Raw genomic sequence first — 15015 nt, 5'->3', positions numbered from 1 at the left:
TCCTTTTTGTGGAGCTAGCAGCATCTCAGTTAAAGATGTTTTTGTGCAGAGTGGTACTGAATGTGGGCGTGAAGCTATGTATTCCTAAAATCATCCAGAGTTTGCACCAGAATATCCAGGAAAGCCAATAGCTAGATGACAAACCCTGTTGGATCTGTCCAAAGGACCATCTAATCCAGCACCCTTTCAGTTGCCTTCTCAATCCGTTGGGGAACAAGACTTGCACAAACAAGGCTTGCAAGCAATAAGCATTCCCTGTTAATGACGGCATGATACTCAGAGGTATACTAATAATGCATTTGAACAAGAGGTCTGTTGACTTATGTTGACCCCAAGGTGCAGACCACACTGGGTGGCATATTAGAAGTGTCTACTTTCCAGTGTGTACTGCACACCTCTCTGCAGATAGACTAAGACTCCCAGAAACGGAACTAGGATGAACCAGATCCACCCACAAGTGGCAAGAAAGCTGGCCCCTTTGGGACTTTGAATAAGGCGGGTAGACTGGGACAATCCAGGGCACCGATAGCCCATTCAAGCTCTGGTCTACCAGCTGTCCGCAGTAAGTAAACTGGAGCCTTTCCCTTCTATAGTACTCCTGTGCTACCACTGGCCTGGTGGCTCCTAGCTTGGAAGTGACAGCATGAGTTGCCATGTTAGAGTGCCGCCAACCTTAGAGATGCCACTCACAGAACCCATTAATTTCATAGGGTTTTCTTGGGCAAAGAATAGTCAGAAGTGGTTTGCCGTTATATTTATCTGAATATAGTCCCCTGAAAGTCTCCAAATTATTAACAAAGGCTGACCTTAGTTACTTTCAGATGGAATCAGAGATACACTACTTCTGACTATCTGAAGGTTCTGTTTAGCCGTTATAGCTAGATGTAGCCTTATCTAACTAATCATCCTTTAAAGTCATATAAAGTGAGTAACCATCCCCACAATTTGTGTCTTGAAAAAAGACAGCACTTCTGTTTTGTTTTCTTTCTTTCTGTCTTGCCTACCAGCATAAATAAATCAGAACGAGGGTTGGTAAGTGTCTGGAGGGGAGGCTTAGGACAAGATTGTGCTGTGCAACAATATATTGTTGTTGTTGTTGTTGCTGTTGTTTATGGTCATGATACAGAAGCAAGAAGACATGTTTAAGTACTTTGGATTCTGACCATGATTTGTTTCAAAACTGGTTTTGATCTAGTAAGACAAGTCATGGAAGAAACTTCTGACAATGAAGTTCCTTTTTACAAAAGGTCCTTTTACACATACCTATTTCCCTCATCCTCTTAGAAGCACTGAAGGAGGCTGGAGAAATATACACTATCAGGTTGCAGCATATTGTGTGCAATAACAATGAAGCTTGAGTTGAAAAATAATATTACACTCTAGCCAGTGTGCATGCATGATTAAAACAGAAAAATAAACAGCAGCTACCTTCAGACTCACTTACTCAGCTGAGTAAATACAAATAGCAAAACAAAGGCATTTATCAGACGGGGTCTCTGTCATGTGGAACTGGGGCTTTTGCGTACTGGGCGATTCGAATTCGCTTGCTAGGGTGAATGTACTTTCATACCTGGCATCGTTGGATGTGCGCCCCTTCTGCGGGGCTTCCGAACTGAGTGTGTACTGGCTCCCCTTTTTGGCATGTGTTGGTGAGTGCACTTAATAAGTGGATTGGCGATATCCGCATTGGGGCTCTGTTTGATCTCAGTGCGAATGGGTCTGATGTGAATTCCTAGTCCTGAACTCCATCGCAAGACCCTCAGATTCCAACTCTCCCATGATGCCCTGTTGCAATTTGCCCCACTTTTCCTTCCGGTGGGTCTTTCCTCTTGCCAGTTCCAGGGAAGCCAGGGGACGAGTGCTCTTGGCGCAGAGGAAAGGTAAGTTTGCGGTCCTTCCAGGGGTTTTTCTGCAGGTTTGAGCATGTTTCGCTGTTGCAAAGTGGGGTTTAAATTTACCCACTTGTGACGGGGGTGGGGTTTCTTCCAATGTTCTTTCTGCTCCTCTCCTTCGGTGTGCAACCCATCCCATCATCCCCTGCCTTCTCCCAGGGGGGGGGCATCTGCACCTCTCATTCTGCCTGCCACCGATCCCATCATCCACTGCCTTCTCATGGGGGGCCCATCTGCACCTCTCCTTCTACCTGCCACCAATCCTATCATCCACTGCCTTCTCCTAGGCCCCCTATCTGCCCCCTTTATTTGACCTGCAACCCATCCCATCATCCTCGGCCTTCTCCCTGGGGCCCTTCTGCACCTCTCCTTCTGCCTGCCACCGATCCCATCATCCACTGCCTTCTCCTAGGCCCCCTATCTGCCCCCCTAATTTGACCTGCAACCCTCCCAGAGAAAGCCCTTGGACAAGTCACACTCTCTCAGCCTCATAGGATGAAATATGTGAACAATCCTCCCATAGCTAGCATGTGCATATATATGATCGCTCATAGCTATAATTATCTACCCGCCTGTATACCTTCCTGTACATGTATGAGGGTTTCTGGGTATGATATCAAGTAATATTTCTTTGTTTGCATTTCTTTTCAGATCCTGCAGCACGCTGGGAATGACATTTCTGGACACTGCAGCATCTGAAGTTGGGGCCTCCCACTTTTTGCTGGACTTGCTTGGGGGAATACCTTGCCTGATCTATCCTCAGTGTGTTCTTCCGAACTTCCCCGGCACCAACTTGTACCAAAACCCCGGGAGACAAGCAATAGTTAAATAAAATATTTTAATTATGATTTTTGGTCTATCTATTTACTAAACTGCTGGATAGATATGCATACATATATAAATGTATATATACACCACCAGACACAGAGCATATGTGATTTCATAAATGTGAAATATATACACACACACACACACACAGACATGGACACATATATATACATAGACAAATATATACATACACATTCAGAAATGCACACACACACCTACAGCAAATTACGTTGTATATATTTCCCCATATATATATATATATATATATATATACACATACAGATACATATATATATATTTGTACACGTGTACATACATACATACATACATACACACACACCCATACCCACATTCTCTCACACACACATGGACCCCAACAGATCCAGGGAATATGTAGGGGTGTGTGTGTGTATACACACGCACACACACAGAGAACATGTAGTTACAAAATTATAGACATATATATGCATACATATATATATATGCAAACCCACAGAGCACATGAAACTACATATATATGCATATAAATATGTGTGTGTGTATACTGACATGCAAACAGCCAACATGTACATATATATGTGCGCATATATAAATACATACAAACACACCCCACACAGAGCATATGTACTTCTATGTGTATATAATTTTCATATGTCTGTATACACACATACACACTTACACACAGACACTCACACACCTAGAGCTAATGTCATCATATATATCTCCATATATATATGTGTGTGTGTGTGTGTGTGTGTGTGTGTACATATATATATATATATATACACACACACACACACACACCTAGAGCAAAAAATATATATATTTCCATGCCTATGTTCATATACATACATACTCACACTCACACACACACACACACACGCAGAACTGGGCATTGCTAATTTGTTGCAAGTGAAGGTAATTGTTACATTAAAACGAAGCAGGAATGTAGAGAGTAAACAGTAACGGGCACGTTGTATCGCATTGTTAATGTGCATGAGCTTGCTCTCCAGCTGTTTACTGGGCTGTCGTATGCGGCACGAAAAACAGGAAAAGGACGTGACCTCCGTTTTCACCCCAGAAGCGTTTAAGGTCGTGAGCACCACTGAGCATGTGCGAGGCGGCCGATACAAATCGGCCAATCTGCATGTTAAGGTCTGGTTTGGTAAAACATTCTGCACTCAATGCACCGCGTGAATGCGGATTGGGCAATTCGAAACCCGCCATTGCGGAAGGACTCCCAGGTATGAAAGTACATTTGTGTTAGCACGTGAATTCGAATCGCCCAGTACGCAAAAGCCCCAGTTCCATGCAGCAGAGACCCCGTCTGATCAATGAATGGGACAGCAAATAACTCTGACTCATCAGCTACCCCCAGCACATTTTTTAAAAAGAAAAGATCTACAAATCTGGCAACCAAAATGGAAAGTATAAGAAAAATGGAGGCTGGTGAAAATGTCATCCTAGGAAGAAGCTTTCAAGCAATCTCTAGAAGGTTCAGATTTTTGTTTACTTATCTGACGTTGTCATTTTAGTCCACATGTGCATCATTTTAGTTTTTGGATGAAAATTTTAATGGAATATATTAAACAGCACTCCATGTTTGTAGTACAGGAACATACAGAATGTTAGAGGCGTAGCGTATCTTATAAGAAGAATAATTTGTATCCCAAATCCTAGTCTTATCTATCCAGGCCAAATAGAATAATCTCACCTTGTTTTCATGGTGGGCTGTCCAGATGGCATACAGATAGTGGGTTGTCCAGATGTGCAGAATCCAGACCTTTCCTGCACCTCAGGCTTTAATTGTGGGGATTTACTCCAGATTTGAGGGGGAGATCCAGAAATTTACTTATGTTTGTGGATGGTGCTTCATAGCGACATTGGTGTGGGGCTGGGGTGGTGGGTGCACATCATGGTGGTTGGCAGTGGCATCCCTAGGGTTGGTGTCACCCTTGGCAGTAACTCATGGTGTCACTCCCAGTGACCTCCTCCCATTTCACACTAAAGGTACTTGTAAATCATAATTCCCATACACCACTGAATGTAATGCTAATAGTTGTGACATAAACTAGTAAAATTAAAATTATACCTTCAAATTACAATATCATATGCATAACCTAAACGTATTTGTAAACTGTAAACTATTTGTATACACAGTGAATATTTGGTTAAAATATAATGTTTTTAAAGAATATTTCTTAAAAATTTTATAATTATGACATTTGAAATTTTAACTTTAAAATTAAAAGAAGCCTCCTTGCTCCTCCCACTGAGCTTCACATCACTCCCACTATCTCTTAAAGCATTTTAAAGAGATGCAGGTAAATGCCACAATGTTTCCGCCAAAATACAAGTGTTTGAGCAGCAGTGGTGTCACCTCCCTTACAGCGTCACTTGGTGAAGTCTGCACCCCCGCACTCCCCCTCCACAACCCTAGTGATGCCACTGGGTCCAGCAGTCCTGGTGTGTGTTGCCATGTTTACCTACTGCAGTATGTGTCCATCAGTGGTGAGGGGTTAGACTGGGGCACCATCTCCATCTACCTCCAACTGGGTGCCATATTCATACTTACTGCTTGTATTCTGTCCCATTCCTCTGATCCTCCTTTGCTCATTTGCTTATGTGGAGATATATGTGGAAGTCCCTTCCTTCAAGTCCCCTCATACAGATCTCTGCATGAGCAAATGAGTGAACGATTGGGGGAAGGATTGGAAGAAGAGTTCAAGCAGTAATGAGCATGACACTCGGGTGTGGGGAAGGAAGAGGTAGTGGGTACCCGCCATCTAACCCCTCACTGCTGATCATGATTGGGCATTTTCATACTTAAAAGATGAATAAAATATGGGTCTCATGACTAACACCCTCCAGTCTATGGGATATTCTAAAGCTAAAACAGCCATTATGCAGGGCATAAAGGACACACAATTCCAAAACCATAAAACTCAGTCTGCCAACTATTTTTCTTATTGAGAGTATAGGACTGCTTACTGTGTCAAACTACATCACGAACCTTTCAATCCCCATATATAGAACAGCTTTTGCACTGGCTAGATTAAACGTTCTTAAATCAGCATTACTGGAGGGTAAATTTAGTAAGACTCCTGTTCACAAGTGAACATACCCCTGTAACTCAGGAGATATAGAAAATGTTGAACACGTATTGTTTCATTGCCCTTTTTATGACAATGCTCGCAGAGATTTGATAACTCCTATACTCTTGAATGTACCTGGGAGATCTGAAGCTTTCTATTTAAATTACCTATTATCAGACTGTAGCTGGCATATAACATAAAGTGGCACAATTTTCTGCACTAGCAATCGTAGGAAAACAACAACTGATCAAAGTTAAACACATAATATTGTGTCATGTCTGATACTGCATGTCTGATTAAAATCTGGTATTGCTAATCTACCTTTATTATTTCTATCTTAAAGGCGGAAACCCATAAAGGTTTATTTCTATTTTATTTATTTTATTTTAAATGAAGCTATTTTAAATGTAACGGAAAAGAATTATTTACATTTCCAGTTAGTAGATTTTTATCCCAAGCAATCTTTTTATGTGTATTATTTTATTTTTATATTTTTTATTGCTGTTGGTCTTTGACTGTAACAAAGAATTTAATTCATACCCAAAATAAAATAAAATAAAATACTGTTTTTCTCCATCGTGTGTGTGTGCGCACACGTGTACATTTGAAATTCCCTCATTCATTGACTGAGGAAGCAAAGGGGAAAAGGGAATTGAGTGGAGAAGCATCCAATCTGAGTGGATCCAACTGACAGGCTATTGTATTATGCATGCTGGGAATGGGGAAAGAAGCAAGTTGGCTATGGGAAAACATGAGGCCAGGCATGTCAGTCTCACTTCAAAGTGTTTTGTGTTTATGGATTTTATAAGGTTTCTGTGGCGTGCCTATGGACTAGAAAAATACAAAGCGAGGCTGATTTTTTTTCAACAGTGTATATGGAATGCCCTCCAACAACTCAGATGCTCAAACTAGTGAGCAACTACTGATGCTAAGGTTGCTAATTCTAACATCTTTTAATAGGTGTGGGGAGTTTTTATTTAATCTTGCTGTAAGCAGCTTTGAGTGTGTATTTTGGGGAGAAATCAAGCGATGACTCAAATTAATACCTGAATAAATAAATTAAAATAGGGGTATTAAAATCTTCCAATTTCATTTCCTCCCAACATTTCCTCTCAAAGGATTAAAAACCTCCAAAGAGATGTTGAGGCCCAAAACATACCCCTCATAATTTGAGGCCCAAGCTGTATCTTATTCAGTTTGCATCTGAATCTGACACTGGTCTATGGTAGAACCAACTCAATCAGCTGTAGCTTCCAATGCCTACATTATTACTGGTGGTTTAAAAAAAAGTTTAGAGATCCCTTTTTTCCATACCTTTATTTACCTGGGCCGGAGCTCAGTAAATGTGTGTGTGTTGTTCAGAAAGCAGTGAGAACAATGTGGGAACAGTAAGGTATGATTGTGATTGATAAAAGAGCTTCACTCAGCAATGGGGAATATGTGGCCTTCCAGAGTTTACTAGACTACCATATTTTTTTAGGCTAAAGTATTAATGTGGAGAAAAATTGAGGGAGTTGTAGTATCTGACACCATGTGTTCCTAGTCCTGGCTTTAAATTGTGTCTCCATCTATGCTCAGTTTGTATATTTGTAAATAACTGTGCATATTACAAAAAGCCAATATTCTTCTCACTGTCAGTTTCCAAAGGAAATCATATGTTGGTAAGCACTGCACCCCTGAGTCTACTCACAGCATGAATGAGAAATTAGAGTGAAGCATATCTTTGGTTGCAGGTCTATATTAGTATAAGAGCAGAGCAAGACTAGAATGAAACACTCAGATTTGGGACCTTTGAATGTGTCCATCCTTTCTGAGCAACTGTCCATTTATCTCATCCCAACAGATACACCAAGATGAAAACAGCCACCAATATCTATATTTTCAACCTGGCCCTGGCAGATGCCTTGGCCACCAGTACATTGCCTTTCCAAAGCGCTAAGTACCTGATGGAGACCTGGCCTTTTGGCGAATTTCTCTGCAAGGTTGTCCTCTCCATTGACTACTACAACATGTTCACAAGCATCTTCACCCTCACCATGATGAGCGTTGACCGGTACATAGCTGTCTGCCATCCAATCAAAGCCCTGGATTTCCGGACGCCTGCAAAAGCAAAATTAATCAACGTTTGCATCTGGGTCCTCTCCTCTGTTATTGGGGTGCCTATCATGATCATGGCTGTTACCAAGTCTGATGGCAAGTATATGCTGATTCTTCTAGAGGCTTGAGAATGCAGTGATATCTTAAATAACTACAGCTAGAAATTAGGAAGGTGCAGTACCAGATTTATGCAAAAACTAAGTAAAATGGATTTTAGATTATAAGCCAAATACAACCCTCCAAAAACATAATCCCTCTGTTAAGGATGACCCCATCCCTCCCATGCTATGGGACCTCTTAAATTTCTCATAGTTTAGCATGTTAGCCCCAATTTATCTGACTAGCCTGAGGATGGGAAAGAACATTAATTCTGTTTTGAAAAGAGCATATCCATAATGAATAGGGAATGTCGGAGTAAAATGATCCAGGCCCCGAGCTCTGAATGTTTCACTCTTAACAGCCTGGCTTTGAAACCCAAAGTATTCAACTATGCCAGACCTCAATCAAGCCTGTGATTAGATGTTTAAATCAATTAGATGTTGAAAGCTTGTGCCTGCTTGTAATACCTAATTATAGTAGATCCACTGAATTAATGGAACTTAATTATAGTAGATCCACTGAATTAATTGAAGTATTGACTAGCTATGTTTCCATCATTTCAGTGGGGCCGCTGCAGCAACTAGTACTAATAGTTACTTTAGGAGAATGACTTTATCAATATTTGCACATTGCATATTTGCGATGGAAAAAATATGAGCCTTTAAAAAACTTAAATGCTGAAGGAAAATGAAACAGATTTTCTCAGTTATGCTCTAGCCCAGATTACTTTTGTGCTTAGGCAGAGCTTTGGAAAATTACCATTTGATTATAACTCCAGGAGACCACGCCATGCTGAGAAATTATGGGGATTTAATTCAAAATAATAATAATAATAATAACAACATTTCCAGTTTCTATTCTTGGGAACAGTAATGGGTAACAAAGAGGGTGGGGATGACAGATGTCATTTGCAAATGAGCTTTTGTTTTTTGCGGATAAAAACTCCTTCCTCAAAATAATAATAATAAAGAAGTGTGTTATATTCCATTTGTGAGTTCCTTCCAGTTGATTTGCAAATATAGCTCAGTCATGCACAAAACAATCTCAAAGGTATTTAACTGTATTGAAACTAAGAAGGAATTGCATTAGCAGCAAGCCCTGATGTTCCTAAACTTGTTACATTAAGCAGATGGCACTGTAAATAATAGCCAACTGTGCCAGCTGTGCCTTACTGTCAAAACTGGACGTCTTTATCTTCTGTATTGGCCAGTTGTTGGGAATGATTGGATTTGTCAATTTGGGACACCGACTTGGCTTGGGCAAGGCTGGTCCACATGACATGCAGCTGTTTTCCCAAGTTTCAGAAGGAATATCTTTCCAGGTTTGATTCCACAATTCACAATACTAAATAAGGGCTGTCTAAATAGGACCAGTAGAAACTGCCTTAATGGTCCATCTACTTTGCTGTTTTCTACATGGAGCAGTTCTCCAGCATTTCAGACAGGGGTCTTTCCCAGTTCAGAGGACCAGCATGGGGTAGAGGTTTAAGCATTGAACTACAACTCTGGAGACCAGGGTTCAAATATTCACTCCAGCATAAAAACCCACTGGGTTACCTTGGGCAAGTCACATTGTCTCAGCCTTAGAGGATGGCAATGGCAAGCCCCCTCTGAAGAAATTTGCCAAGAAAACCCTATGATAGGGTGACTTTAGGGTTGCCATAAGTCAAAATGACTTAGGGGCAACTTTCCCAGTTCAACATAGAGATGCTAGTGACTGAACTGTAGAGCTTTTGCTTCCCAAGCACATGCTCTGCCACTGAACCTTCAAAAAGAAAGCAGCCATTTCCTAACTAAGATTGTTTTCTATCTCTCTTTCTTTCTCACCTAATTCTTTTCCTCTCCCTTTGATGCAGGCAATGTTGTTATGTGTATCCTCCAGTTTCCAAAACCTCAGATTTACTGGGACACAGTCACCAAGATATGTGTTTTCATCTTCGCTTTCTTGGTTCCCATCTTGGTTATCACCATCTGTTATGGACTCATGATTCTTCGTCTGAAGAGTGTCCGTCTCCTCTCGGGCTCCAAGGAAAAAGACCGCAACTTGCGTCGCATAACGCGCATGGTTCTAGTTGTAGTGGCTGCTTTCATCATCTGTTGGACACCCATCCAGATCTTTGTCATTGTTTGGACCCTGGTGGGCATCAACAAAAAGAACCCCTATGTGATGGCCAGCCTGCATTTCTGTATCGCTTTGGGATACACCAACAGCAGCCTCAACCCTATTCTTTATGCCTTCTTGGATGAAAATTTCAAGCGGTGTTTCCGTGAATTCTGCCTTCCCTTCCAGACACAGATGGAACAGAATAGCTTCAGCCGGGCCCAGACCACCACCCGCGAGCGTGTCTCTACCTGCACTCCTTCTGAAGTCCTCAATAAGTCAGCATGACTAGACATGGATAGCCACAAAAGGGGCTCCAAAGGACTTAAAGATGAGCTACATTCTGAAGTGACCCAAGTCACCACCACAGAATTTTAGCAGGAAAGCAAGAGCTGTTTGTTTGGCCATATCACCCATTTTGGACTTTTCAGAATAATTGCAAATGCCATGGAGAGTGATGGAATTCCTTCACGTACTGCAAATGAGATTCTGTGTGTGTGTGTGTGTGTGTGTGTGTGTGTGTATATATATATATATATATAAAGAAAAACACCAGCTGGAAACTGATATATGTGTGGATTTCTAAAAATAAGAACATTTCAGTTCTGAGGAGAATTCTCAAATCAGCATTGATTGGATGATTTTCTTTTCTTTTTCTTTTTTTACAGATATTTGGCTTGCACATATATTTAGCTTTTAAAATGTAAAAAAGGTTCACAGAACATGTTTTTGTAATATTAAATGTTTGGACTGTTGCGTATATATATTGCCATTTTCTCCATCGCTTTCTCAGTTCATTATTGCGTAGGTATTTTTTATTGGTTATGATGAGAATGATTTTTAGAACATGAGGCTTGTCAATGGAAGCCTCCAAATAAACACCATCTCTTGCACAACAAAGTTGTAATGCTTAAAAAAAGGTTAACTTTCCAAAATCAAATTCAGTTACTCATTTGGAGAAATAAACAGCAGAATTTTATTTGCTTGTTGCATAAAGGGCCAACTCTTTCTTAACATCAAGCCACAGTCCTATAAGCATAGTCCATATTTCTACTTAATAAGAACAAACATACCAGAGAGATTTGAATCTTGTGGCTTTCCATGAGACTTTGAATCTTGTGGCTTTCCATGCCCTGTCCACCTGTGTTACTGCTCCCTTTTTATCTGGAAAACAGAGGCAAACCAATTTTTTTGTTTCTCTAATAAGTTGCCTTTTTAGTTCATTGGGACAGGGAACCAGACTGTCTATGAACCTGGATGTAGAGAAGGAAAGTGGGAGTATAAAAATCAGTTATGTACATCTTATTCTTTCCTTTGATAAACACCGTGGAACAAACTGCAGAGAATCCTGTCATCTTCCTTGAGCCACTGAACCAAAGGAATATAGTCGAGGCTACAGGTTCAAATCCATATTCTCCAGTGATAACACAAAGACCTTCCTTGTTCATATGAAGGCTAACATAATTTGACTGTTCTGACTTTGTAATCCTCTGGGATTCAGATACAATCTTGGTATATCTGTTCAGGACCACTAGCAAAGAACAGAGGTACTGTTCCCTCATTGTACATATGACCCTTTGACAGTACTCCAGGATTACTCAGGTGGCAATTATTGTGTGAACAGGCTTGGGACACCTGTGTGACTGACACATGCACAGGGCTGTGACTGGGAAGCTACCATTGCATCCATTGTCTGCTTATGGGCTTTCCATAGTAAGCGTATTGTTGGCCACCAGGGACGTAGCCAGGATTTTAGGAAGGGGGGTCCAGACTAAGTGCCACCATTATAATGGGGCTTGGGCGCGGCAGCGCAGCAGCACACACCATTCATTTTTCTAATGGAAGGGGGGTCCAGCTACGTCCCTGAACAATGTAATGCTTATGTCAGAGTTATTATTATATATTAAAACATAAAACTAACTTAGCCTCTCATTGACCAGGTGACAAACCAGTATATTTTATTACACTATAGATTTACAATTTCTTGTAATTGTGAGTACAGTAATAAAAGACTTCAAAAGATTAGAATATAATTCTTCCACTACAAATAATTTTATTTTTATATGCCAATTTGATAACTTTAACTTCTTTTCCTATAATGAAGTTGTGATACATTTAATGTGCTTACCTCTTTTAGTTTGCTGTCAGAACTTATTTTCTTTCTGATCACAAACACATCCATCTTGAACACTCAATATAAAAACTGTTAAACTGTTTTAATATCACATCGCTCAGAAAAACGTACGATGTGGTTATGTAACAAACATGGCAGGTCAGCAATAATGACCTGGATATCATTAAAACATAAACCAGACAGTCCAACAAGCCAAGGGATGAAGAGGGGAAAGATGTATGTCCTCCAGTGGAATTCCTGGCTGCAGTGTATGTTTGTACCATACAGTTCCCAGAATTCCCTAGCACTGAGCCAGGGCAGTCTGAAAGCAGTCTGAAAGCAGTCTCAAATTAGATTATTGCTGCAGGTTGGCTTAATAAAGTTACTGCAAAAGTATGGGTTTTGGAATTTGTCATGTAATACCCACAAGGTAAAATTTGTTGTAGTGGTTTGAATGTTGGACTATGACTCTGAAGTCTGGAGACCAGGGTTTGATTTCCAGCTCAGCCATGAAACCCTGTGTGTGACCTTGGAGAGTAAGTCACACGCTCTCAGCTTCAGAGGAAGGCAATGGCACAGCTCTTCTGAACAAATCTTGCCAAGAAAACCCCAGGATAGGTTCTTCTTAGGGTTGCCATAAGTTGGAAAGGGCTTGAAGGCACACAACAACCCAGATCACAATGCACTGTAATGGAACTATATTCTGTTTTAACTTTAGCAGTGGCAACACTGTGAGCAACTACACTGTAGAAATAATGCAGTTAGACACCACTTTTAACTTCCAGGGCTACCAAAAAAAAAAAAAAAAACCCTGGGATTTGTAGTTTTGTGAGGCACCAGTACTCTTTACAAAGAAAAAAAAACGCTTGTAAAAATACAAATCCCAGGATTCCACAGAATTGAGCTACAACACTTAAGGTGGTGTCAAAGTGTATTATATCAACAGTGCTATAGAATTCTGGGCTTTGCAGTTTGGTGAGAGGGGCATTTGGAAAGCTCAGCCAGAGATAGAGAGATGGGGGAGGTCACTGAACTACAACACCAATAATCCCACAACACGTTGCCATGGCAATCACTCTATAACAGTGTGATAAACTACTCGTTGCAGCGAGTGGCTATTGATGAAGGAAAGGGGTGGCCTTTGCCAAGTGCTGCCTTTTCATTGGTGCTTTCCTTCCTCGCACTGACGGGGCACTCTGTCCAATCACAGGCAGGAGCGCAAGGGACTCAGGCAGGGTAGGCATTTCCATAAGAAACTGACCACCATCACTCTCTTCTCATATCCAAACAGAACCCCTGCCAGAGCCATCCTCTTTTAAAGTGCCTTGATTCACACACCCACCCTCCCTCCCTCAGCCTCCCTGCGACTTCCCCCCTCCTTTTCCCTCTAGTCTCCATCGGAGTGTGCTTTTGATGGAGGGGAGGAGGAGGGGGAGGAAGGAGCTTGAAAATCCCTAGTCCTGATGGGGGGTCTGGACCCCCAAAACCCCTCCCTTGGCTACGTCCTTGTGGACACTGTGGGTAAACAATGCTGGCTTAAATACGTCATTGGTTTGATATGGCAGGGCTCAACATATTCTTCTGCTGCATTGGTATACACAGTTTCAGTAAACTTTCTGTATTGTTTACCCCATCCTCTGCTTTCATTATCCATGGAGGGCACATTTTGTCTAGAATAGGTGGCAAAACACAAGTAAAAGTAAGGAATGTTTATATTTCAGTGACAGACCTGGTACAATAAAAGGGTTCAATGAATTGTAAAATTAATTGTTGTTGTTCCAGCAACCCACAGTTGCAACCTTAGGCTCCTATCACTCAACTAGTCCTTTCACCCCTAGGATTTCTCCCTGGATCTGGTACTCAGGCTTCAAAGTAATCTGGGACTAGTGGCTGTGTTGATCAGTGGGATCAATGAAGTAAGGTGTGATGTTTTCCTTGTTTAAATGGTAGTAGTATACATTGTTCTAGAAGGGTCTGGAAACCATGCCCTATGAGGAACAGGGAGCTGGGGATATCCTGGAGAAGGGATGATATGATAGCCCTGTTTAAATATTTGAAGGGATATATTGAGGAGGCAGCTAACTTGTTTTCTGCTGCTCCAGAGGACCCAGAGCAACGGATGCAAGCTCCAGGAAAAGAAATTCCACCCCAACATTAGGTGGAACTTCCTGACAGTAAGGGCTGTTCGACAGTGGAACACACTTCCTCGGAGTGTAGTGGAGTCCTTCCTTGGAGGTCTTTAAACAGAGGCTGGATGGCTTTGATTAGATTTGCAGAATGACCGTTGCAGTCTCTTCCAACTCTTATGATTCTATTCTATGAACACCAGTAAAAGTTTATTAGTGCCAAAAGGGGCATGGCGGTGGCGATACTAGTACTAGCAATCCTAGTACGTGCAGGCGGCATTCTGATGGCAGCCTCCCATCCACATGGAGGGGCACCATCTGTACATAAGCGACACACAGCATCTGCACATTGCTGCACGTCACTTAGATCACAAGTGTGCCAATGGTGCACTCGTCACGTCCCGACCAGCAGCAAAAAAAGCAGCCAGTTTTTCCGGGTTCTTTTAACTCTGGAGAGACGTGGCACAGTTTGGCTGCTGTGGTTTCCCTCTGGAGGGAAATAGGCCACCAGCAGGCCGCTTTTTGGGGCAGTCTGTCCCAGACCTATATAACAGTTAAGTGCAATAGCTCTCTGAATTCTTTCCCCATTCCCAGCTCCCTAAAAGCCAATTCAAGTTTTATCCATCCTTGCTTGATAACTAGCCTTCAGACACTATTTCTGACTT

At 41.5% G+C, this 15015-nt stretch overlaps 1 protein-coding gene across 1 annotated transcript in view; it reads left to right on the top strand.

The window, feature by feature from the left end:
- LOC149305164 (delta-type opioid receptor-like) overlaps window positions 1-10559 on the top strand; it is a 39279-nt gene extending 28720 nt beyond the window's left edge. The window contains exons 2-3 of the mRNA XM_089478427.1: window positions 7659-8008; window positions 9867-10559. Of these exons, the coding sequence (XP_089334553.1) occupies window positions 7659-8008; window positions 9867-10399 (883 nt within the window). The 3' untranslated portion in view covers window positions 10400-10559. The remainder of the gene's footprint in view (window positions 1-7658; window positions 8009-9866) is intronic.
- Window positions 10560-15015: the final 4456 nt, after the last annotated feature.

Source organism: Sceloporus occidentalis, unplaced genomic scaffold (genome assembly GCF_023333645.1).
Source record: "Sceloporus occidentalis isolate IW3139 unplaced genomic scaffold, rSceOcc1.0.p SCAF_13, whole genome shotgun sequence".
In the NCBI taxonomy this organism is placed as follows: Eukaryota; Metazoa; Chordata; class Lepidosauria; order Squamata; family Phrynosomatidae; genus Sceloporus; species Sceloporus occidentalis.
This window is presented reverse-complemented; position numbering and strand designations above follow the sequence as displayed.